This window comes from Furipterus horrens, unplaced genomic scaffold, assembly GCF_987537825.1.
Source record: "Furipterus horrens unplaced genomic scaffold, mFurHor1.1.pri manual_scaffold_16, whole genome shotgun sequence".
Taxonomy (NCBI): Eukaryota; Metazoa; Chordata; class Mammalia; order Chiroptera; family Furipteridae; genus Furipterus; species Furipterus horrens.
The window spans coordinates 9,658,708-9,679,167 of record NW_028327186.1 but is presented as its reverse complement, the minus strand read 5'-3'; the positions used below and the strand labels follow the sequence as shown (position 1 = coordinate 9,679,167).

The 20,460-nt window shown below is 52.3% G+C and overlaps 1 protein-coding gene across 1 annotated transcript in view; it reads left to right on the top strand.

The window, feature by feature from the left end:
- Positions 1–755: 755 nt before the first annotated feature.
- The window catches only part of LOC149992061 (NT-3 growth factor receptor), a 133,306-nt gene continuing 113,601 nt past the window's right edge, over positions 756–20,460 (top strand). Inside the window, exons 1-2 of the mRNA XM_090263827.1 lie at positions 756–819; positions 17,118–17,306. Of these exons, the coding sequence (XP_090119953.1) occupies positions 756–819; positions 17,118–17,306 (253 nt within the window). The remainder of the gene's footprint in view (positions 820–17,117; positions 17,307–20,460) is intronic.

Below are 20,460 nucleotides of genomic sequence, written 5' to 3'. Positions count from 1 at the left end.
CACCCACTGGGTAGGAGCTCGGCGAGGGCAGGGACCGGGCTTCTGTGTCCCCAGGGCCCAGACCCGGCAGGTGCTCTGTCCGTATTTGTTACATAGCCCGGCGCGTGCTCCTCCTTATTTTATCGTCTCACCAGGCCTCACTCAGGACAGACACTGCAGTCCCCACTTTCCCGATGGGGGATCCAAGGTCAAGCGCATTCACAGTCAGCAACGGAGCAGGCCTGGGACGGGACCCAGAGTCCCTGGTGTTCGGGCCAGTTCTCGTCCTCCAGGTCCTGCCTGGGAAGTCACACCAGAGACCCCAAATTCCTGCCGTGCCTGCCATGGCCGGCGGTCCGGGTCGGCTCGGCTTGTGAGACCACACCCCGTACCCACAGGAAGCTCAAAGCGCCAGGCCGGCTCCAGTCCTCCCAGCAGGGGGCCTGGGCGAGGAAACAAGGCCAGTCAGTGTTTGTGCAGCTGAACCTCAGCTACCCTAGTGATTAAGTTAGGGGCTCGCGGCCCAGCTCGTCACCCACACAACTCCCTCCGGTCCCTCTGAGCTGCAGTTTCCTCACCTCGGAAACGAGGGTGAGAGTCATACTTACCTTCCGTGGGTGGGACCGTCGGGAGCCTTCCATTGGATGCTAGAGGGAACGTACTTAGCACAGGCCTGGCACGCTCATCGTTTCCAGAGCTGTGGTCTTTTTCTTTTTGTCATTGTCCCATTGGTCCTGACCTTTGGACCCCGGGGCTGCTTGCACTTGGACGCCGAGATGGGCTTCCGTGGGCCAAGGCTGTGGCAGCAGCAGCAGCAGCAGCAGCAGCAAACCTTTGATAGTACGATCTGCTGGGCGAAACTTTGTAACGTCCACAGCGGCCCTTGGCCATGACCCCGTCTAAGGCCAGACGGGTCCTGCAGATAGGTGTCCTTGTGTGGCAGTCGACTAGCTTTTACCGACACAGGCTGCGTCCCCTTATGGTGGCTCTACGTGTGACACGGTGGTCCCCAAGTCCCTGCTGACTGAGTGTATGTGCTTGCCAAAGCCGCCATGGATTTGGTGGCTTAGACAAGAGAAATTTATGTCTCACAGACCTGGAGGCTACAAGTCCAAGATCAGGGTGTTGACAGGGTTGGATCCGTCTGAGGCCTCTGTCATTGGCTTGCAGACGGCGCTTTCTCCCCGTGTCTTCATCTGGTCGTCCCTCTGGGTGTGTCCGTGTCAAGGACACCAGTCCCGTTGGCTTAGGGCCCACTCTAATGAGCCCATTTTAACCTAGTTACCTTTTTAAATGTCCAAGTGCGGTCACATTCTGAGCTGCTGAGGGTTAGGACTTCAACATATTTGGGGGCACCCAGTTTAGCTCATGCCAGGCGGTGTGTCTCCTCCCTGCCCTGTAGTGCATGGCCGATCTCTGCAGACATGCCGGGGGCCCTGGAAAAGGGGCGCGGGCACCTGCCAGCCTATTCGTTTGCCCCTGTTGCTGCGAGTGCCAGGGTGCTTGCCTAGGCGTGCGTGCGTGTGGTTGGGGCTGTGCGCAGAACGGAACGTGGGAGGGCCGGCAGCGCGGGACGCGCGTGGCAGTGTCGGTGTGGGTCCGGGGTAGTGTGCCTTTTGTCCCGTGTCTGCGTCTGTAGCTCAGGGTGTGGAGGGGATGGAGAGAGGGGAGCGACAGCACCGTCCGCACACAGGGCGTGTGTGCTGTGCACCAAGCGGAACCCGGCCCCTCAGGGACAGAAATCATTCTATATTCTGGATTCCTGTCTCCCAGCGAGCCATCCCGGATCTGTGAGAATTACAGATTAACTGGCACCGAAGGGACAGCAGCGTCCATGTAAATGAATAGCTCTCTAATTTATTAAAGGGCTTGTTTATACTGCTGGTATCAGGCGCTCATTAAATTCTCGGCGTGGCTCAGGCCCCTCTCCTGCCCCCTGACCCAGTGCTGCCGGAGTATTTTATCTTTTCCGGGGGAGCTGTAACAGGCCTCAGACGGAGGGCTGTGCGTGGGGGAAGCGAGGGGCTGCACCCCCTCTGGGCTCGCCGTGTCTCTCGTAGGTGAGCGGTCAGCTGCTGCTCGTGGTGAGCGTGTGACCGTCTGAGCGGCTGGGAGGAAAGCACAGGCCATGCTCCCGGCTCAGAGAAATGAATGGGGGGCACCGATAACCAGACCCTCTGTGTGTCATCATGCCCTGTTGCGATGGCATCGAGATTTCTAGACTTTGACACATGCCTCTTGACTTGCTTTTCTGAAAGGGACCCCACCTCTCTTTTCCAGCCATGTGGTTTGGGTGGGGGTGGGAGAGGGCATGGTTGTTGGGGGTTGTTGTGTCTGAATTTGCAGGAGGCCTTCTGCTGGGTTAGCTGTCAGGTGCCTTCCCTGGGGCAGGGTCGTGGGTGACGGCTGCTTAGGCAGAATTGTGGGAGAGAGGTGGGCCCAGCAATGTTGGAAGTCTCACAGGACTTGGAGTCCTGTCCAAGACAGAACTGCCCTGCTCTGACCTGAGATTTCCCCAACCTTTAGAAGAAAGGTGTTCCATTTCATTTATGGTAATTATCTCTGATATGCCAGAGACTTTTCATATATTAACTTATGTAATTCTGTGGGTTCAGTTGGCTTATTCTTGCCACGTACAGATGAAGAAGCTGAGAGAGAAGATAATTCACCTTTCCAAGGCCACTCAACTAGGAACTGGGGAACTGGGACTTGAACCCAAGATGCGCCTGACGTCAGGACACAGCTCTGCCCTTTGCCCAACGCGACAGACCTGTGTCTGAGCCCATCAGAGCCCAAGGTCCGGGGCTGCACTCTGCCATCTGCTCTCACCTTCTGCCTGCCAGGGAGAGGGGCGGGCGTGGGGGGCGTGGGAGCGCTCACCTGGGGAGAGCGAGCTCTGCCACCTCGCGGCTTCTGGGGTCTGCGCACCTGCTCGGCTGTTTGTCCCTGGCTCTTCCTTTCCCTTTGCTGGTGAGTCGCTGTGCTGGCCCCGCTCAGAGGCAGGGGAAGAATAAGACCAAAGAGGTCGGTTCTCCTCTCCCAGAAAGATCTTGGGAGTAATCCTGAGTGGGCTTGAGAAAGGGCAGGGCACTCAGAGCTGTCGTATCATTGGGCACGGACACACCCCGGCGTGCTGCCGGCGGGAGTCAGGGCTGTGTCAGCGTCGCATGGCCCCTCAGGACAGAGCTCAGTGCTGGGAGAACAGCCTGCCCGCCAGGTGCCCCCCCTGACGTTGTCCTGGATGGCACGAGGAGCTTCCTGTCCCTTTGCCTCCAGGACTGGCCAGGGTGCGCACCTGCCCTGGGTCAGGGCACTTTGCTTTCTGCTCCTCATACTTCAGGAAAGAGGTCATCGCTTAAGTGAGGGTGATCATCAGGGGAGACGTTGTCCCTCCCCTGAGCCTGCCAGCCAGAAAGGGGGTGATTTCTGCCCTCTGCTGAGGCATCGTCATGGGAGGACACTGGGAGGGTGGCAGGAGCGTCCTGCCGTACCCTCTCTTAATTAGAGATTTCGTGACCACCGGGAAGCCTGCTAAGGTTCTGGGGAAGTCAGTGCCCAGTGAGCTGCACATTTTGGTGAAAATGCTGTCTCCTTGTCATATTTGGAATTTGCGTGAGATTATTTTAATTCTTGAAACAAATTTCTTCCCAGCTCCAAATTAGGATCTCAATGTCAAGTCAAAGGAGTGTATTTGTTCCTAAGCAGAGCCGAGGCCCTGAGGCAGATGATAAGCATTGCCAGCTATAGGTAGAACCGTATTTATTTTTCTAAATTTGGACCATGAACAAAAAAAAGAAAAAAAGGAAATCTTATCATTTCCCTTCATCTCCAACCCAATGCCCTAAAAATTTACTTATTATTTAAGAGCTATCACTCTGTATGACTCATTGGCTATAAAAAGACATAAATTTTGCTCTATTTCTATTTCATACACATATTTCTTCAACTCTCTACCATACGAAAGAGGCTCCACATTAAAAATACATATATGTGAAAAGAGTCGGTGCTGAGAGGCCTCCCCACCTTATCTTAACTGGTTTGTCGAGAGCTTGCGGAGACACTCACCAGTGGAACCCAGGGGCCTGCTGTTCTCTCTCTCTCTCTCTCTCTCTCTCTCTCTCTCTCTCTCTCCAACACCTTTCTGCCACTTTTCTTTGCTAGTTGGCCGGCTCATTTCAGGGAGGATGGGGAGATAAGACGTGAGCCGCTTTCAATCCCGCCTTCCCTTCCTTATCAAGGCAGCCTGAATTCAAGGTCTGTTCCAGCCGCTGGGAGGGGAAGACGTTGACTTTGAAAGGAATAAACTGTGTGGCTGCCCTGTTTCAAGCCTCCTTCCCGTCCTGGGTATTTTGCTGCATGGACTCAATGTGGGCCGAGTTAGAAACCCCGCTTCTCATACTGGCTGTCTGACCGAATGATCTTAGGCAATCCACTGGGTCTTAGTTTTGTCACAGGTTGGAAGGGAAGGACGTTCACTTGCCTTTGTCTATGGCAGAGGGTAATTGAGAGACAGAAGCCAATGGGCCAGGGGACGTGAAAGTGCCTGGAATCTCAAAGGGCTGTGCCTGTGGAAGGAGGCACTGGTGGTGACAGTCATGATGATGATGATGGTGTGTCCAAGGGTCATTGGTTTAATCCATCTTATATTTCCAGGAAATATGTCACTTGGTTGTTCTCATAAAACTGCATTATTAGAATGTAAGCTTGAGCCCAGTCCAAAAACTGGGACGTGCTCTCTCCGTCCTAGAACTGCCACTGACTCATCAGTGGCATGGGTTGGATGTGGTCACTAAGACACCACATGTCCCCATCTGCCTACTCCTCCCGCTTTAATTTTTTAAGTGGCACAGATCTCCTTTAATCTCTTTCCTATAGAGAGACAGGAGGACTGAAAAGCATTGTTGGCAAAAAGCTTTGAGTGTGTCTGCAGAATTCTGAGGCCCCGAGGCTCTTCCACTGGGCTTGGGATTTGCATCCATAGCCAGAACCTAAGCTCCCGGGGTGCAGCACCCCCTGGACACGCCACCTCCCTCGCCCCCGCTGCCCCATGGCTTTGTGAAGCGCAGGAGGTGTGCAGGCTCTGAGGTTGGACATCTGTGCGTTGAAGCCTTAGCTCTGTTTATATTCCCCCACTTGATACTGGGCAAGGAAACATGTTTCCCTGAGTCTCAGTGTGCGCATCTGCAAAATGGTGATGTTAATAGGACCTGCCTTAGGAATTTTGAAATTCCAATGGAAAAAAGAAGTAAGTGAAGAGCATAATACCGGTGCTATAGTAAGCACTGCTGTATTCTCAGAAGCCAGGGACAGTGCCGTGTATCCCACCGGCCCAGGAGGATGGAGCCCAGGAGTATTCTGGCTGGATCCCCGGGGTTGCCACAGTGATGGCAGCTACCAATACCTTGCAGAAGCCACAGAACTGAAACAGGGGGTGCCATGCTGTTTTGCATTCTTCATCCACCCATTCCCCCACACACCCGCCCATCCGTTCTAACCGTATTACATGCCTGTCAGTGCACTGCTCCTTTTGCAGGACATGACCACGACTTTAACATGTCCCTGCTCTGGGGGGGTCTGCAGAGGCAGGGCCCCTGAGACTTCCGGCTGGGGTAGTGGGTGAGTGTGAAGTGCATCATACTGGGGTCTGTGGGCACAAGACAGTGCCACCGTGTGCCTGATGCGTCCTGCTGACAGCCCGGGGCTCTCCTAACTTTCTCCAGCTGTCCCAGAGGCGCCGTCACAGTGATTCCGAACCATCTTTGATTGGCAGGACCTTCTCACACATCAAATTTCTCTTTCCCCAACCTTTTTTTCCCTCCGTTGGTTAATGATCTTAAAATACTATGCCTTTAAAGAGCCTGCAATTTACAGGCACCTTGGGAGGAATCCCTGATCCACACATTTGCATTTAGGCCAATGTTCTGCGCGTGTTTGTGAAGTCAGCAGTTCCAGATCCTATCGACAACAGCCTCTTGGCCGCGGTTGAGGGTATTCTGAGAAGGCTCGCTACACACTCATCTTTTCCACAGAGCGTTTTGCTGTGCCTAACAGCTTAGGTCAGTGTCAAGATAAGCTAATTAATATTGGTGTTTGCTAACCCCATAAACGCACACGTAACCTGAGATGGGTACTTTAAAATAGGACAAATTTTCAATTCCACTACAAAACACCGTGGGGTTTTTAATAGAATGCTAACAAACAATATTGTAAAGCAATTAAAAACAGTAAAGTGAACCTGCTTAAAATAGCGATAACCTCACAGGCTCAAAGTTATGCCTGTTGCCCTGGGAACATAAACTCATGAGAACGCAGGGCAATAAACTGTTAGCTAGAGGATTAAAATAGACTGGGCATCCTACAGGAGGAGTTGGAGCCTCACTTCCGTTCTGCTTGTGTGGGGTACACTGAGCAGGACGCGAGGCTTGCTTTCGCTCCCCTGTCCCACCCTCCCCTGCGCCCTCTGCTCCGGAGCTGTTTCTCTGCTGCTCTGATCAAGCACAGAAGAGAAGCCATTTTTACGCACCTTCCCAGAGCTTACGAAACACCCTTTGATCCCTCTGTTGCCCTTGGCTGTGTTGGCATTCCGTTCCCTCCCCGTGTTTCAGGGCGGTAGCAGGTTGTGGTTGACTTTACATGAGGCATTTGAAACCCCAAGCAGATCAAGCGACTGGTTCCTGGTCGCACACAGATGTACTCACAGCAAGGCTCGGGTAAGAACCTGGATTAGAACTCAGGACCTTGGTGGCATCCGTCCATTGCTCTCGCCTTCCATGACTAATCTGTTCTGCTGCTACGACGGTTTGACTTTTACAAGATCTCGATTTCCATTTTAATAATCCCAAGCTTTCCCTTGACACGGCAACAGAATTAAATTTAAATACATAGCTTACATTTTATCTTGACATTTTCTTTAGAAGGCAGGAAAAGGGAAAAGGTGGGGGGGCAGATATTCATTCTTCCCGTCACAGAGAAAAATTCTTCTCTGTTAGTAGAACTCTTTGTTCAGATCCTCTCGGGAGAGGTGCAGGGCCAAGGGCTGCTTTTCAAGCCTCCAGCCTCTCCAGTTACCCCGGGAGACACCAGGAAAACTCTGCATCCAGAGTTCCAAGTCTCTGTGGGGAGCCTACCGGTGTCAGCATTAAGTGATATGGCTTAAAGATAGTCTTGTCAGTCTAATTGATCTTGAGTCATTGCCTCTGCTGTCAGAGCTGTCTGTCTCCTTACCCATAATCCTCATCACTTTGATAGCCCGTCAGGAATATGGGACTTGGCCCAGCCTTGCCTTCATCCAATAACATTATGAAATTGATACTGACACTTCCATTGGCACTAATTTCTCTAAGAGATTGGAGCCGGAGGACAAGTGGTTTAGCTCCATGGCAGTTAAGCTCTCCAAGCAGATCAGGGTGACCCAAGATTGATTGACCTGTACCCCGAGGAAGCGGGGCGTGGGGGGAGAAGGGAACAGAGGGGGAGGAGGGAATGGAAAATCAATGGCTACATCATCATCATCAAGTGATATTTATTGATTGCCCAAGAAGGAAGTGTCCTGTATGGACATCCTGAAGGTCCCTGCCAGGCCCTTTCAAAGGCTGCTTCGAAGGGAGTTTGAAAAATTTGGAGGGACGCATGCTGGCCAGAGTGATTCCCCTCCTCACCTGTCATATTGTCCCGTAGTGTCTGGAGTCCTAGGCAGCAATTTATTTGGCCCAGGACCGTCCTCTCCACCCAACACTCCCACACACAGAGGGCCGAAGCTCCTTTTTATTACGATGACTTATCATCTGCCCTCCAAACCGAAGGAGGTGCTGTTAGTAATTACGCTGCAACAGCAGGCACTGTCCTGGGAAAACCAGGATGTATGGTCACACTTTTAGTTTTTATGTTTTTAAATTAAGAACGAAGCATACCCAAACTGAATGAGGAGAGACTCTCTCTTTGGCAGGGATTAATTCCTTACTCAAACCTCCTTTAGGGCAATGGATGCATGAGGCAGCAGGATTTTACTGCTGAAAGTGAGAGGTTTTTATGAATTGGTAGGTTCAATGCTGTTACTTGATCTGAAAGTCAGTATAAGAATAACACTTTAGACGTGATTACAGGAAGAATGTGAGCTTTCAAATCAGATGATTAGATCTTGGGATTTTTCTTTGTACCAATTTGGCCCATGTGCCTATCTTTGGAAAAATAAATGGCTGACGCACTGCCTCTAGAATCGCCCCCATCCCCATCCACCTCACCACCGCTTTTCGGGGTATTTGGTTTGAGTGTTCAATGTCCTTGATACATTACACTGAGGTATGTGATGTAGGTAGCACGTGGACATATGTTGTCTGGTGAGACGGAGAAGGTGAAATTATAAGGAAACTCAGACCAATAAGTCTCCTTACATTCTCTTTAATGACCAATAAACTGGTTTTTCTTACTGTGTGAGTTTGTACCCATTCTCGCCTAGGAGCGCATCTGTGTGAGTGCACATGGGATTTTGGTGCATTTTATGAGGGCCTGGTGGTCAGGGGCTCATGTCACCCCATTGCTTTGCTCTGTGCGACTAAAGGGGCTCCTTCGAAAACATGGCACCCCGAGTGCTTGGCCAGCGAGTTCCTCCAGGGGCTGGAGGCAGGTGAGCATGCAGGAGCAGGTGCTGGAGTATACGAAGCGTGCCATGCGAGGGAGGAGATTGCGGAGCCGATACAGTGTCATGTCGATTGATTTTGGTGTTGTGTTTATATCTTCACATGCTGGAAACCATTTGACCCCCGGTGCCCTCCTCAGAGCCTGCTGCAGCGCCGTTCCAGTGAAATGCTTATATCATTTTTAGGGTGTGTCTGTGAAAGGGGCGAGCGAGCCAGGAGATTTAAGGCGCGCTGCTGCAGCCCCTGCCCAACTGCTGCCCCAGTGTGTGGGAAGGAGAGGCAGCCGCCAGGGTTCAAGGTGACGGTCACCAAGGAAGCACAGAGGGTTTTCGGGCAGGAGGGAAGGTGGCTGACCCTGGGGGCCCCTCGTACTGCATGCTCTGAAATGATGGTTCCTTCCACTCACCAAAAGGCCCTAAGGTGTTGGGGGAGACTATGGATAGTTCTTTAGAGGACATAATGCCTCTCCTTTGGGGTAACATGACTAGTCACAGTACAGTGGCGAAAGCTGGATTTAGGAATTTTGAGACTTGAGCTGTAATCTCTTCATGGGGGTTTGGGCAAAACCACCAGTATTTATGCAATTGGAAGGTAATTCATTACTCACTTCCTGTTTATGCCTGGGATGTCCTACCTCGTCGGCAGCCGTCCGTCTCGAGAGACGATGTTGTAGCTTCTTAAGAGTCCATCTGCACCGCCGAGAATGGTTGTGCAGTCCGACTTGGGAGTGACACGGTATCTGTCTCCTCCCGTGTTGAATCGACATCTTGCGATGACGCTGGAGTGTCCTCTCCAGTGAAGCTGAAGCTACAGAGCCTGGGCAGGGTGATATGGAGGGTCTGCTGTTGCCCATGCAGCAGACCCCCCCCTCTCTTCGCAGCTGAAGGATCCAAGGGAAAGACGGAGTCAATACAGCTTGGCTTCAGGTGCGCCGCAGGAGTTGCCGGTGTTGACTACAACGTCAAACCGCCTTAGGGACTCCGGCTCCGGATTTTCTGTCGGGGTTTACTCCCTTAGCCTTTCCCCTGAAGAGGTATGCCGCAAGGCAGCGGAGGTTTTTTGGAGTCAGAGTTTTCCTTCTCTGATGTGCCCTGACTGGAAGATCGAACCAGCGACACTTAGCTCGCAGGCCGACGCTCAATCCACTGAGCCAAACCAGCCAGGGGGGATGTCCTACCTATTGTCTGGTTAAAGGGTCTTTGGAGAAATCTGATGACGTTTGCCTTTCTTCTAGGCTACGTATTTCAACCTTCTCAGGCCCCTTACTACCTCACATTCCGCTGCCCCTGAATTCCTTCAGAGTAGTTGCTCTTCCCGCTACAACCTGGTGCAAGGTTGTGGGTCTAATGCTCCCTGGAAATGTCAGGAGCTCCACCCCTAAGTTAAGCCAGTTCTCTTAAATGAGTCTCAAGGGAGTACAGATTGGGCGTGGCAAGGAGACTGCGGTTGACCCATTATAACTTGTCCCGGTATCAGAAAAAACAGCGCTAGAGGGTCAGGCAGTACGTGCAGTGTCGTGAGCCCAGACTTCCAAGTCAGATGGATGTGGGTCTGTCTGCCATTTATTAACTGTGTGACCTTGGGCAAATTATAAAACCCGAGGCTTCAATTTCCTCAACTGCATTACTGGAATAACAAGACCTACCCCCGGGTTGTCCTGATGATTAACTGAGGTAAGGGAGGCCGTGTGTTGAGAGAGCCCATCCTGCCTTCTCTTTCCTCCAGTGTGTTCTTGGGCTGGCTGATCAGCAGCATGGTTTTCAATCACCAAGCGGTACCTCCAGGCTATGAATGCTGCCAGGCATGAACAATGCCTTTGGTTCCTGTAAGAGGCTGGGAGGGAATTGGAGCCGGAGAATAAAGCTTATCTTTTGGGAAATGATTCAGGGAGAGGAGCAGAGAAGTGAGGAGGGCATGCCTGGCTGGGCAGCCGGCAGGACCTGGCGCGCCCTGGAGATTTCGTTGGCAAAGTCGGTCCGGAAGCTGGAGGAGGCGGAGGGGAGGGACCTGAGGAGCCGGTTCGGGAGCAGAGGGTTGGTGACTTGTCCCCAGGTACGCGCTTAGACACAGCCCGTGTTCACTTGGCCTCTGTCCCACATCTGCCAATAAAAATTAAGAAATTGATTTTCTTTTGTTTGCCTGTGAGGACGAGGCCCTTTTTATGAGACGGTAAATGGAATCCCTCTCTGAGCACGGCTGGGTTTTTAATTGTGTTTGTTCTGCCTTCACTTTTTCTGGTTTATGAGTTCCTGCTCCCAGATTTGTTGATGCCAAGCTCTCCCCCACCAGGGACACGTCAACGTTTGATTTTTATCAGTTGGAAAAGCTTGAGGTTTTTAAAAAATCATTCTCTTAATTTGAAGCGTGGCTTGTTTGTTTCATTCTGACACATTAAGAAAGTGCGGGACTGATGCTGGTTTTCCTTTACTTCCTAAGTCAGATCTGGGGCGCAGGGGGTCTTTTCAACAGTGGTGCCCATGGTCTGGTTCTGTGTGGACTTAGATTAGATTAGAGCTCAACTTTGGGACAGAGAGTTGGAAGGAGGCATTTTCAGATGAGTCACATCATTGAGGACTGACTATAAGCCCACCCTGCGCATAAGGCACTTCCGTAAACATTTGTTGAAGATGGCGTGAAACGTCCACACCATCTGAAGGAAAGGATTAAAGTGACGCTGTTAAATGTGAGATGCCTTCATTCCTGTATTAGTCAGTGCGGCCTAGGTCATGCTGTGGTAACAAACAGTACCCCTGCCAATCTCAGCGACTTAAAACAACAGAGCGCATTTATGCCACATGTGCACCAGGTATTGGTAGAGACTTGGATCCATGTCAGCCTCTCTTGGGGACTGGGCTTGACCGGGGGCTGCCTCATGCTTCCACAACTGCCAAGGCAGGACAATGGGAATATGGCAGATCACACACTGGATCTTTTAAAAAAATGAGACATAATTGGCATAACACATTACGTTAGTCTCAGATGCACAACATAATGACTCAGTATTTGTATACTTGTATACTTGCATATTGATCATGATAAGTCTAATTACCATTTATCACATCACATAGTTACAAATTTTATTTTTGTGATGAGAACTTCTAAAATTTGTTCTCTTAGCAACTTTCAAATATGCAACACAGCATAGTTAACCCTAGTCACCGTGCTCTGTATTACATCCCCAGGACTTATTTATTTTATAACTGGGAGCCTGCACCTTTTGACCACCCCCACTCATTTTTCCCACCCCCACCTCCCACCTCTGGCAACCAGCATTCTGGTCTCTGTATCTATGAGCTTTTCTTTTCTTTTTTAGATTCCACACGTGAGATCATATAGTATTTGTCTTTCTCTGGCTTTTTTCACTTAGCATAATGTTCTCAGGGGCCAGCCATGGTGTCTGAAATGGCAGGATTTCTTCCTTTTTCTGGCTGAATACTATTCCATTGCATATATATGTATACCTACCTACATACATACATATATAATCACAACTTCTTTATTCATCTGTCAACAGACACTTAGTTTATTTTGCATCTTGTAGATATTGTGAATGATGGTGCTGTGAACATGGGGTACAGATATCTCTTTGACATAGTGTTTTTGTTTCCTTTGGATACAGTCTCAGAGTGGAATTGGTGGGTCACGTGGTAACTGTAATTTTAAGTTTTTGAGGAACCTCCGTACTGGTTTCTGAAGTGGCCGCACCAATTTAGAATCCCAACAGCAGTGCACAGGGGTTCCCTTTGTTCTGCATCCCTACCAACACTTGTTGCTGACTTTTTTTGATGCTAGCCATTCTCACCAGCATAAGGTGATATTGATGCAATGGATCTTACAGCTTCCACGTTGCAGTGATGCATATTGCTTCTGCTCACCTCTCATTAGCCAAAGTCAGTAAAGGGGCAATCAATGCCTGCCTTCCAAGGGGCAGAAAACGGCGGCCCCTCTGGGTGCCTGGAGGTGCCTGGTGAACAACAGTCGTGATGACCACAGCGCCCAAGAGGGTTTTCTGAACCGCTAGGTGAGACTGAGCACCTGTCTTTGGAAGGAAGCGCAGGGATACGTGAAGGAATGTAGAGATGGATGATTTTGTCCCCAGGATTTTGCAGTGTAGCTACAAATGTCGGCCCTGACTGCCCAAAGCTACCTTACACAGTTTGGTCCAGCCTAGGAAATATTTGATGATGTAGTCGTAGGTGCCTTGGTTCAGATGCCGTGGCTTCTGTTACAGGCTCATGTCTTCACACCAAATTCCAGCTATTTATAAAAAAAGACTGGATGTCAGCCCGTCTACTGAGAAAGTGGCTAGTTTGGTGGGAAGAAGAACTCTGGAGAGGAACATAGGATCAAATGCAGGCTTCATCGTTTCCTGGCTAAATGGTGTTTGGAAAACTAAACTGAACCTGAGGGCCAGTTTTCTAGTTGATGAATGGGGATAACAGTATTTTTTGAGGATCAAATGAGAGCAGAACAAAATGCCTAGCAATGTACCTGGCATATAGTTGATGTTTAGTAAATGTTAGTTTGTTGCTCCTCTCCCCATTTTGTTATACCCACATTCTGAGGAATGTGACTCATTTGGGGGGAACTGGAGAAGAACCACTTCTTCAAATTGGCAGCATGTATGTCATCGTGTTGGACCAGTGACTGGACTTTCTTGGGGCCGTATTTCTGAGAATCGTTAATGTTTTGTAAGTTCGGGACTTGGCAGAACCCGAGGGGATTTTGGTGATGAGGTGGGACATCCGGGAAATGACCCTAAGGAGGTTCTCCTGATCTGCAGGGGCTCCTGTGCCCCCAATGGAGGCTGCGGCTTTCCCTGCCTTCGCTTTGTGTGGTGCACCCCTTCCCTCCCCACCTTTTGCAGGGGACCCCAAGTCACCAGAGGCTTCTGCTGTGTCCCTGCAGTCCCCGTGGCAGCTTGTGGCCCCCCAGCTCCTCTGCAGTGGGGGCTCTGCCCGCTACTGTGTGAAATCCCTTCTTGTGTTCTCATCAGAGACCTTTGCTTTCTGGGGGAAACTGAGCCATGCCCACATTGGAATCAGTCACTTAGGAAAAGCTGAGCAATTCCTAGCACCGCTCCCCTATGCTTTCCTGTAGAAGGAGCAGGGAGGGAAAGAGAAAGGTTCCAGAAGGACAGCTTGGACCATCCTGCTGGGCAAGACACCTGTCGGGGGCTCCCACGCTTCCTCTAATTATGTCATGGTTTCGCTGCGGTCTGCTTGGAAGAACAGAGCCCGCCAAGGTCGGAAAGAGGGAAGACAAGGCTCCCGTTTGGGAAGAGGATCATGTGATGCGTTTGAACCCCCAGAACGGCTGTAAGCCTGTTTCTCTTTCTTTTTGTTGATCAGTGCTACATAAAGTAAGTGTGCAATCGGGGATGGATTAGTGACCCCGGAGAGGCCCGTCGCCGGTACTGGACGGTCCGTGTGTGCCGAGAGCTGCGAAGACAGCTAGCCTGACTCCTCCTGACCTGCCTCAGGCCTGGGCAGCTTCAGAAGAAGAGAAGGACTCCCCAGACAGCTGAGATTTTCCCCTTCAATACTCATTCCTTCTTATCTTAATACATTCTTCTCTGCGGTTATTAAAGTGAGGGAAGAGCTGCTTCCTCTCCCGGAGGGGCTGCAGGCCTCTGGGTTTTCTGTCCCTGGAGGCCGTTGATGTGGGAGCTGGCCAGGGCTGGAGACTGGGTCCCAGAGTGGGTGCTGCGCTCTCTGACCGGGGCGACTGTGTCCCCCAGGGTGATACAGAAGTGCATTATCTGTTAGGTGGGCTTTTTGTCCCTTATATTTTTGTAAACTAGACTTTATTTTTTAGAGCAGTGTTAGGGCCCCAGCCACATTGAGTGGGAGGTAGAGAGAGTCCCCATATCCCCCCGTCCCCACACGTGGACAGCCTCCTCTGTTACCCGCATCCCCACCGGAGCGTCCCTTCATTACAACCGGTGAACCTGAGAGTGGACGTTAATGCTCGGGGCCAGGGATGTTGAGTGTCCTGCCGTGCCCAGCGCAGCCCCGTTGGGGAGCACTGGCCAGAGCAGGCGACCATGGGTTCCCTGTACTCCGCCTGGGTGAGTCGAGTGAAGTGACTCACTTATGTCCTCACTCGCCAATTGATAACAGTTGTTTTCTCTTTTTCCCATCTTCTTCCTTCTCTCTCTTTCCCTCTCTGTCTCCTTCTGTTTCTCTCCTTTTAATCGGATGTTGGATCTTCGGATGGAGTCTTTAATTTTATCTTTTCTTTCCTATTTACCATCTCTTTCCTTTTTGTTTGCCTTTTTGGAACGCACCCTTGACTTTATCTTCCACTCTTCTTTGACTTTCAGAGTTTGATGATCATGCTTCCCAAGGACTTGTTCTCACAGCTGTTCATGGGTCGTCACCTTGTCCTCTGGGTGCAGTGCCTTCGTTTAGCTCCCCGGGGCTGTCAGCGGGTTTGGAACAGCCTTCTGCTCCCTGCATTGCCCCTGTGCCTCCAGGCCCGCGATTTCAGTCATGCTGAAGCCCTGCTGGCGTGTCTGGGGGTCCTGACTGCTCCCTCCTATTCAGGGAACGAGCCTAGAAAGTGAATGAGATCTTGCTTTGTGCACAGGGGCAGGGTTTGGCCGCTACCAGGCCTCCCCTCGGCGGGGTCTCAGAGAAAGCCTGACCTCCCTGGGAGGCCCCCAGATGCTCACCTAGCTGCCTGTCTTCTCTGAGGGTTCAGTTTCCCCAGAGCGGGGTTCTCTAATCTCCTGCAGGGGCTGGTGTCAGCGGAGCCTGGGGGCGGGGTGGGCGGGTAGGCAGTGTTAGTCCTGGTTTCTGTTCTAGGTCCAGCTTCACACTTTACCCAGGCCGTTCTCTGAGCCTTTGCGCTTCAGTTTCTCTGGGAAGAAACCGCCAGCTCTGGCTGGATAGGGGCGAGGTCACGGCCCTAAGACTCAGCCCAGCCTTCCTCCTAGCCCTGGGCCTCACCAGTGCTCCTGACTTCCTGTAGGTGCTCCCGGCAGTCCCGCTGGCCCTGCTCCAGGAGCGTCCTCCTCGGACGCGAGCTTTCTCCTGTGGCTTCTCACCTTCCAAATGTTGCTGAAATACCCCTCTTCCTTCTCCTTGTGCACAAATACCCCTTCATACTTGAGTGGCATTTGGGGAGAGGAGGAGGGTGAAGGCCAGTGCTCAGCTTCCTGTGTTCAGCGGGAAATCCCTCTGAAGTTTCTCAGAGTCTGCAAGGTGTTTTCAGGAACAGGCCTCTTCTGCAGGGCGAGGGATCGCTGTGAGTATTTGGGCCACTCTTCCACGGAGAGACATTTGTCAGGGATTGGAATAAGCCTGTCTGTGCTGACGGAATGGAATTCCGGGTCCTCCGTTTGCATGTGCCAGCCTTCCATTTAGTTCTGCCTCATTGATGCTTCACCTCGCTATTTGATGAGAAGTATTCTCCTCATAAACTTCAGGACGAGGTAATGGATTTCTGCAGCGGAAATATTGTTCAGGCTGCAAAACCAGATCACAGCAGGCACTTTGTCTTGGGACCATGCGTCTTACAAAGCAGCCATTTAAGACGCCAGCTGTATGAAGCCACACACAGTCACAGCTATTTACTTTAGAGGCCTTTTGTTTGCATGCACGGGAGAACCACACCGCCGAACAGAATCATTGCTCCACCAAGACCCCACATTAAATATCTTTGTCAGCCGAGTTTGTAAATCACCTTATTCACCAGGTTTCTTCTTTGGGTTAGAAAATGGTGGTGTCGGGTGGGTGAAGATGCAAATGTTCTTTGAAGCCATCGGGCGGCATAGGTCTTTCAAGTGGGGGACAGCGGGCTCAGATGCCATTGGGCTAATAGTGATGCGTCCTGATTACTGTCCCTCGTGAAAGCCGGCTCCGGCTGGACCGAGCCCCACAGTGGGCTTGTCTCCCAATGGGCAGGGACAGTTGACAGCAGAGTCCAGTGAAAGTTATGCCACACGAGTATCTGATGGCCCCTCTGCAAAGGCTCTGAGGTGCCAAGGCCCCAGTCACAGGTTCTTGATCTCGGGTGTCTATGGGACGCATGTGAGAGCCCTTCTGTGCAGGTGCCCGGCTTGCACCCCGGGACCAGTGCAATCAGAGTCTTTGGGGTGGGGCTCAACATTGGCAGCTCTTCAAGTCCCCAGAGGGAGGAGGGACAGTGTGCAAACTCCTGCTACGTCTTTTTTTCTCTCTAATTTTTAAATCTTATTTTTGCTATTTAAGCAAAGAAACGTATTAAAAGCTTACTATTTTGAACTGATTTGGATTTGGGGAAAGTGAAAATAACTTATCTCATAGTCCTTTCAGCTCACTCTTTTATTTTTATGGTGGCCTGTGGTAGATTTTTCTCTCCTGAAAGAGAAGTAGAGTTTGGGTCTCTGATTTCGGAGTCCAGGCATTCGGGGATATTCTCGCAATGGATTTGGTCCTGAGGAAAATATGGTGGTGAAATAGTGGGCACTGGCAGATGTGACGTCACCAGCTCCTGTGTCTCTCGTGGTGTGTGTAGGTCCTGTGGCTGTCATCAGTGGGGAGGAGGACTCGGCCAGCCCGCTGCACCATATCAACCACGGCATCACCACGCCCTCCTCGCTGGACGCCGGGCCCGACACCGTGGTTATCGGCATGACCCGCATCCCGGTCATCGAGAACCCCCAGTACTTCCGCCAGGGACACAACTGCCACAACCCAGACACATGTGAGTACTGAAGTAGAATGTTGTCCCTTCTGGGGAGGGGAGGGTGGTGTGGCGATAGGCTCTTTAGCTGGGGTTCTGGAACCTTCTGGGGTGACCTACTACCTGCTAACCTCCTGCTCTCTAAGAGTCCCTCCCTCTTTGTCTTAAAACTTGAAGACTAGCCTGGGCGAGAGGACTCCCTGGGAGCAGAGTCCCGGGAGCATCCTGGAGGCAGGAGGCCCAGCCCTACACGCAAGGGTGCTCCCACTGAGGCAGGTCACACACAAGGCTGGTCTTGTCTGCAGACCTGACCCATGTATTTAGGAAATACAGCCCGATTCTGTCCATACGACAGCCCCTGAGGTCATCAGACCCTCCCACAAGCCTCCATGAGAGGGGAAGGGAATGATGGACAGTTGGCACCATTTGAATGGGGACATCTCTGTAGCTGCCCCTCCAGTGCCCCAAACTGTCACGTTCTGAGACTCCGATCACGGCTGCAGTGCCGGGACCCCGCACCTCCGCACTGCAGGTACCTCGCTCAGATTGGAGGGCTCAGGGCACCTGTTTCATCCTTATCTTGCCCCTTCTGTCGGTCCCAGCCCCTCTGTACTTCTGCTGAGCTCTGCGAGGGCCTCTCCCAGCTCTTGGGCCTCTGGGGCTTGGCTCTCCAATGCGCAGGAGTTCCCCTTGCTATGTCCGCACGTTCAGTCTGGGCCCTGCAATCGCAGCGCACACCCCTGCCCTCCCACTCTCCTGCCCCGCCCCCAAAGTCAGCTACTTCAGGAGGGAGCACAGAGGCCCCTGGAGACTGCCTTAGAGCTGGAAGGGACAGAGAGGCGGGCTAGGTTAAGACCTCGTTATAGGACAGGAAAAATGAGGTTCTGGGGGTCTGTGGGTTCCCTTCTCTACCCCTTGGCTCCTGCCAGTCGGCTCTCTCCATCTCTCGCTGGTCCTCAGGTCAGCCTAGGTAGCAGGACATCCGGTCTCGCTCTCACCAGCTGACTCTCCGCGCTTGGGCCGCACTCTTGGGGGCTCTCAGAACTGTCACTGCTCCCGCGGTCCATCTTACAGCAGAGTGGGCACTTGACCCTGTCGGTCTTTGCTTCTGGTTCCCAGGTTCTGATTGTAGTGAGGGGGTTACCAAGTGGCAGGGGCTGGGTGTGAGTCAGAGTAAGACCATCCATTGCTTCCCAACGTTGAGTGACCTCCAGAATCTGTGTCAGGGTTTATTGGACACCCCTGCCAGTGTCAGTTAGAAGAGGGACCCCCTGGGTTCCAGGCAGGGGAATGAAGATACCTGTGCTTCAGATACAGAGTTGGGGGCACAGTGCCAAGAGCGCTTCTGCTCTGGCTAAAGCTCTTGCCTCACGTCAGGCTCACCCTGGGCTGACCGCCTGCAGCTGGGAGGAAAGCCTTCTGCTGTTGTAGCATAGGCCAAGCTGGTGTCGGGTTGGCGTATTTGAACAGAGACTTAGGCATTGGTGTGTGGAGCGTACAACTGATTCTCATTATTCGTGGTAGTTATGTTCTAGAAAGTCTCTGTGAACACTGAATTAGTGAATGCTGAACCACTGCTCCTAGGGGAAGTTCAGGGTCAGGTTCCTGCCAGCCTCTGGTCATGTTTTCATCAGCTGACCAACGCACGACTGTTTTCTGATTGCTGCCGCGTAAAGGCATCGCATTTAACAGCGATGGCGGACTCAGTAACACTGCATTCAGGGTCCGCAGGGCTATGACTGGGGCCCGAGCGAAGCTTATCGAACACGTGCGTCTTACCTGACACCCCCACTTTCTCTGTGAGGCACGTCGGCTTCTTGCTCTTAGGAGCGTCAGCCGGCACTTCAGCACTGTGCCCGGGGGCCGTGCCACACAGAGAAGTCACCCACAAAGAGCACAGAGATGCAAAAACAGAAGTGGCAGTAAGCGGGACCACAGGAAGAACACTCGTTTTCTGTGTGAAGACCAACACAAGGCGGCTTGTCCAGTCTCAACTGGGAACCGTGGGAGTGCCACCAGTGGCGGTGTTGGGTCACATGTAACTTTCAGTGAGAAGGTGAGTTCGCACATACAGACTCCAGGGGCACTGAGGACGGACTGTATGTCCCTTCGTGAGCGCCATGGGTCCTGGGTCATGCCTGCACTTGTGTGCGCTCCCGATACCCGGCTATCGGCACAGCTGCCCAACGGGGCGAATCGGGTGCGTGGGAGAGGAGCTTCCAAGTTCCCTCTGGGTCACGGGATTAAATGGGAGCCCTGGGGCAGCTGTGGGATCCGAGTCTCCTTTGATGCCAGCACCCAGCACCCGGCACCCAGGAGGGGAGTTTTTGCCCAGAGAAACCGGGGGGAAGGAAAGCCTCCCTTCTGCGGCTCTTCTGGTACGTGATCCAGGGTCCGTTCCGAGGGTCAGGACAGGGCGTCTGTGTGAGGAAGAGCGGGGCCTGGAGCTGAGGGCAAGCAGGCTTATGGACGCAGACTTGGAGTGGGGGGAGGCCTAACCTTATGGGAGGAAATTCATGAGACGGCTTTAGATCGCCAGACCCTCGGATACGAGGGACGTGGCCTTTTCAGGGAAGTGGTACGTTTTGTCCTGTCAGTAGGCAGTGGTGACTCGTAATTGTTTTCGGAAAACGTGTGGCTCTGGCAGACACTGTGCGGGAGGAGCCTTGTCACTGGATTTGGCGGATCCCCATCCCCCCCTTGTCCAGGACTGCCTGCAGTAGACTGGGGGGTGGGGGGGCACTCCCCTCTGCTCCTTGAGATTTACGGGCCGAGAGGCAGCAGGTCTGTGATTACAAAGGCTTCATCAGTCCAGGGAAGGGACTCCAAGGCCCACCCTCGTCTGCGATGAGACACTGTCATAAATAAAGCCACACGCACCCTGGCAGATAAACAAGCAGAGGACGTCTGTGGCCCTGTAGGTAAGGCCAGACCCCTCCTTGCGGGGGGCTGAGGGAGGAGAGATGCCCATCCTGTGGGTCCGTGTGTGGGCCCCCCAGGGGCTCTCCCGTCTGAGATTGGTGGCCCCCAGAGGGGAGCGGGTGTGGGTTTGGGTGAAATGGGTGAAGGACCCATTGCCTGGCGTCAGACAGTAACTAGACTTACTGTGGTGATCGCTGTGTCGGGTGGACAAATACCGGATTCTTACGTTGCCCACCGAAACTGACATAATACC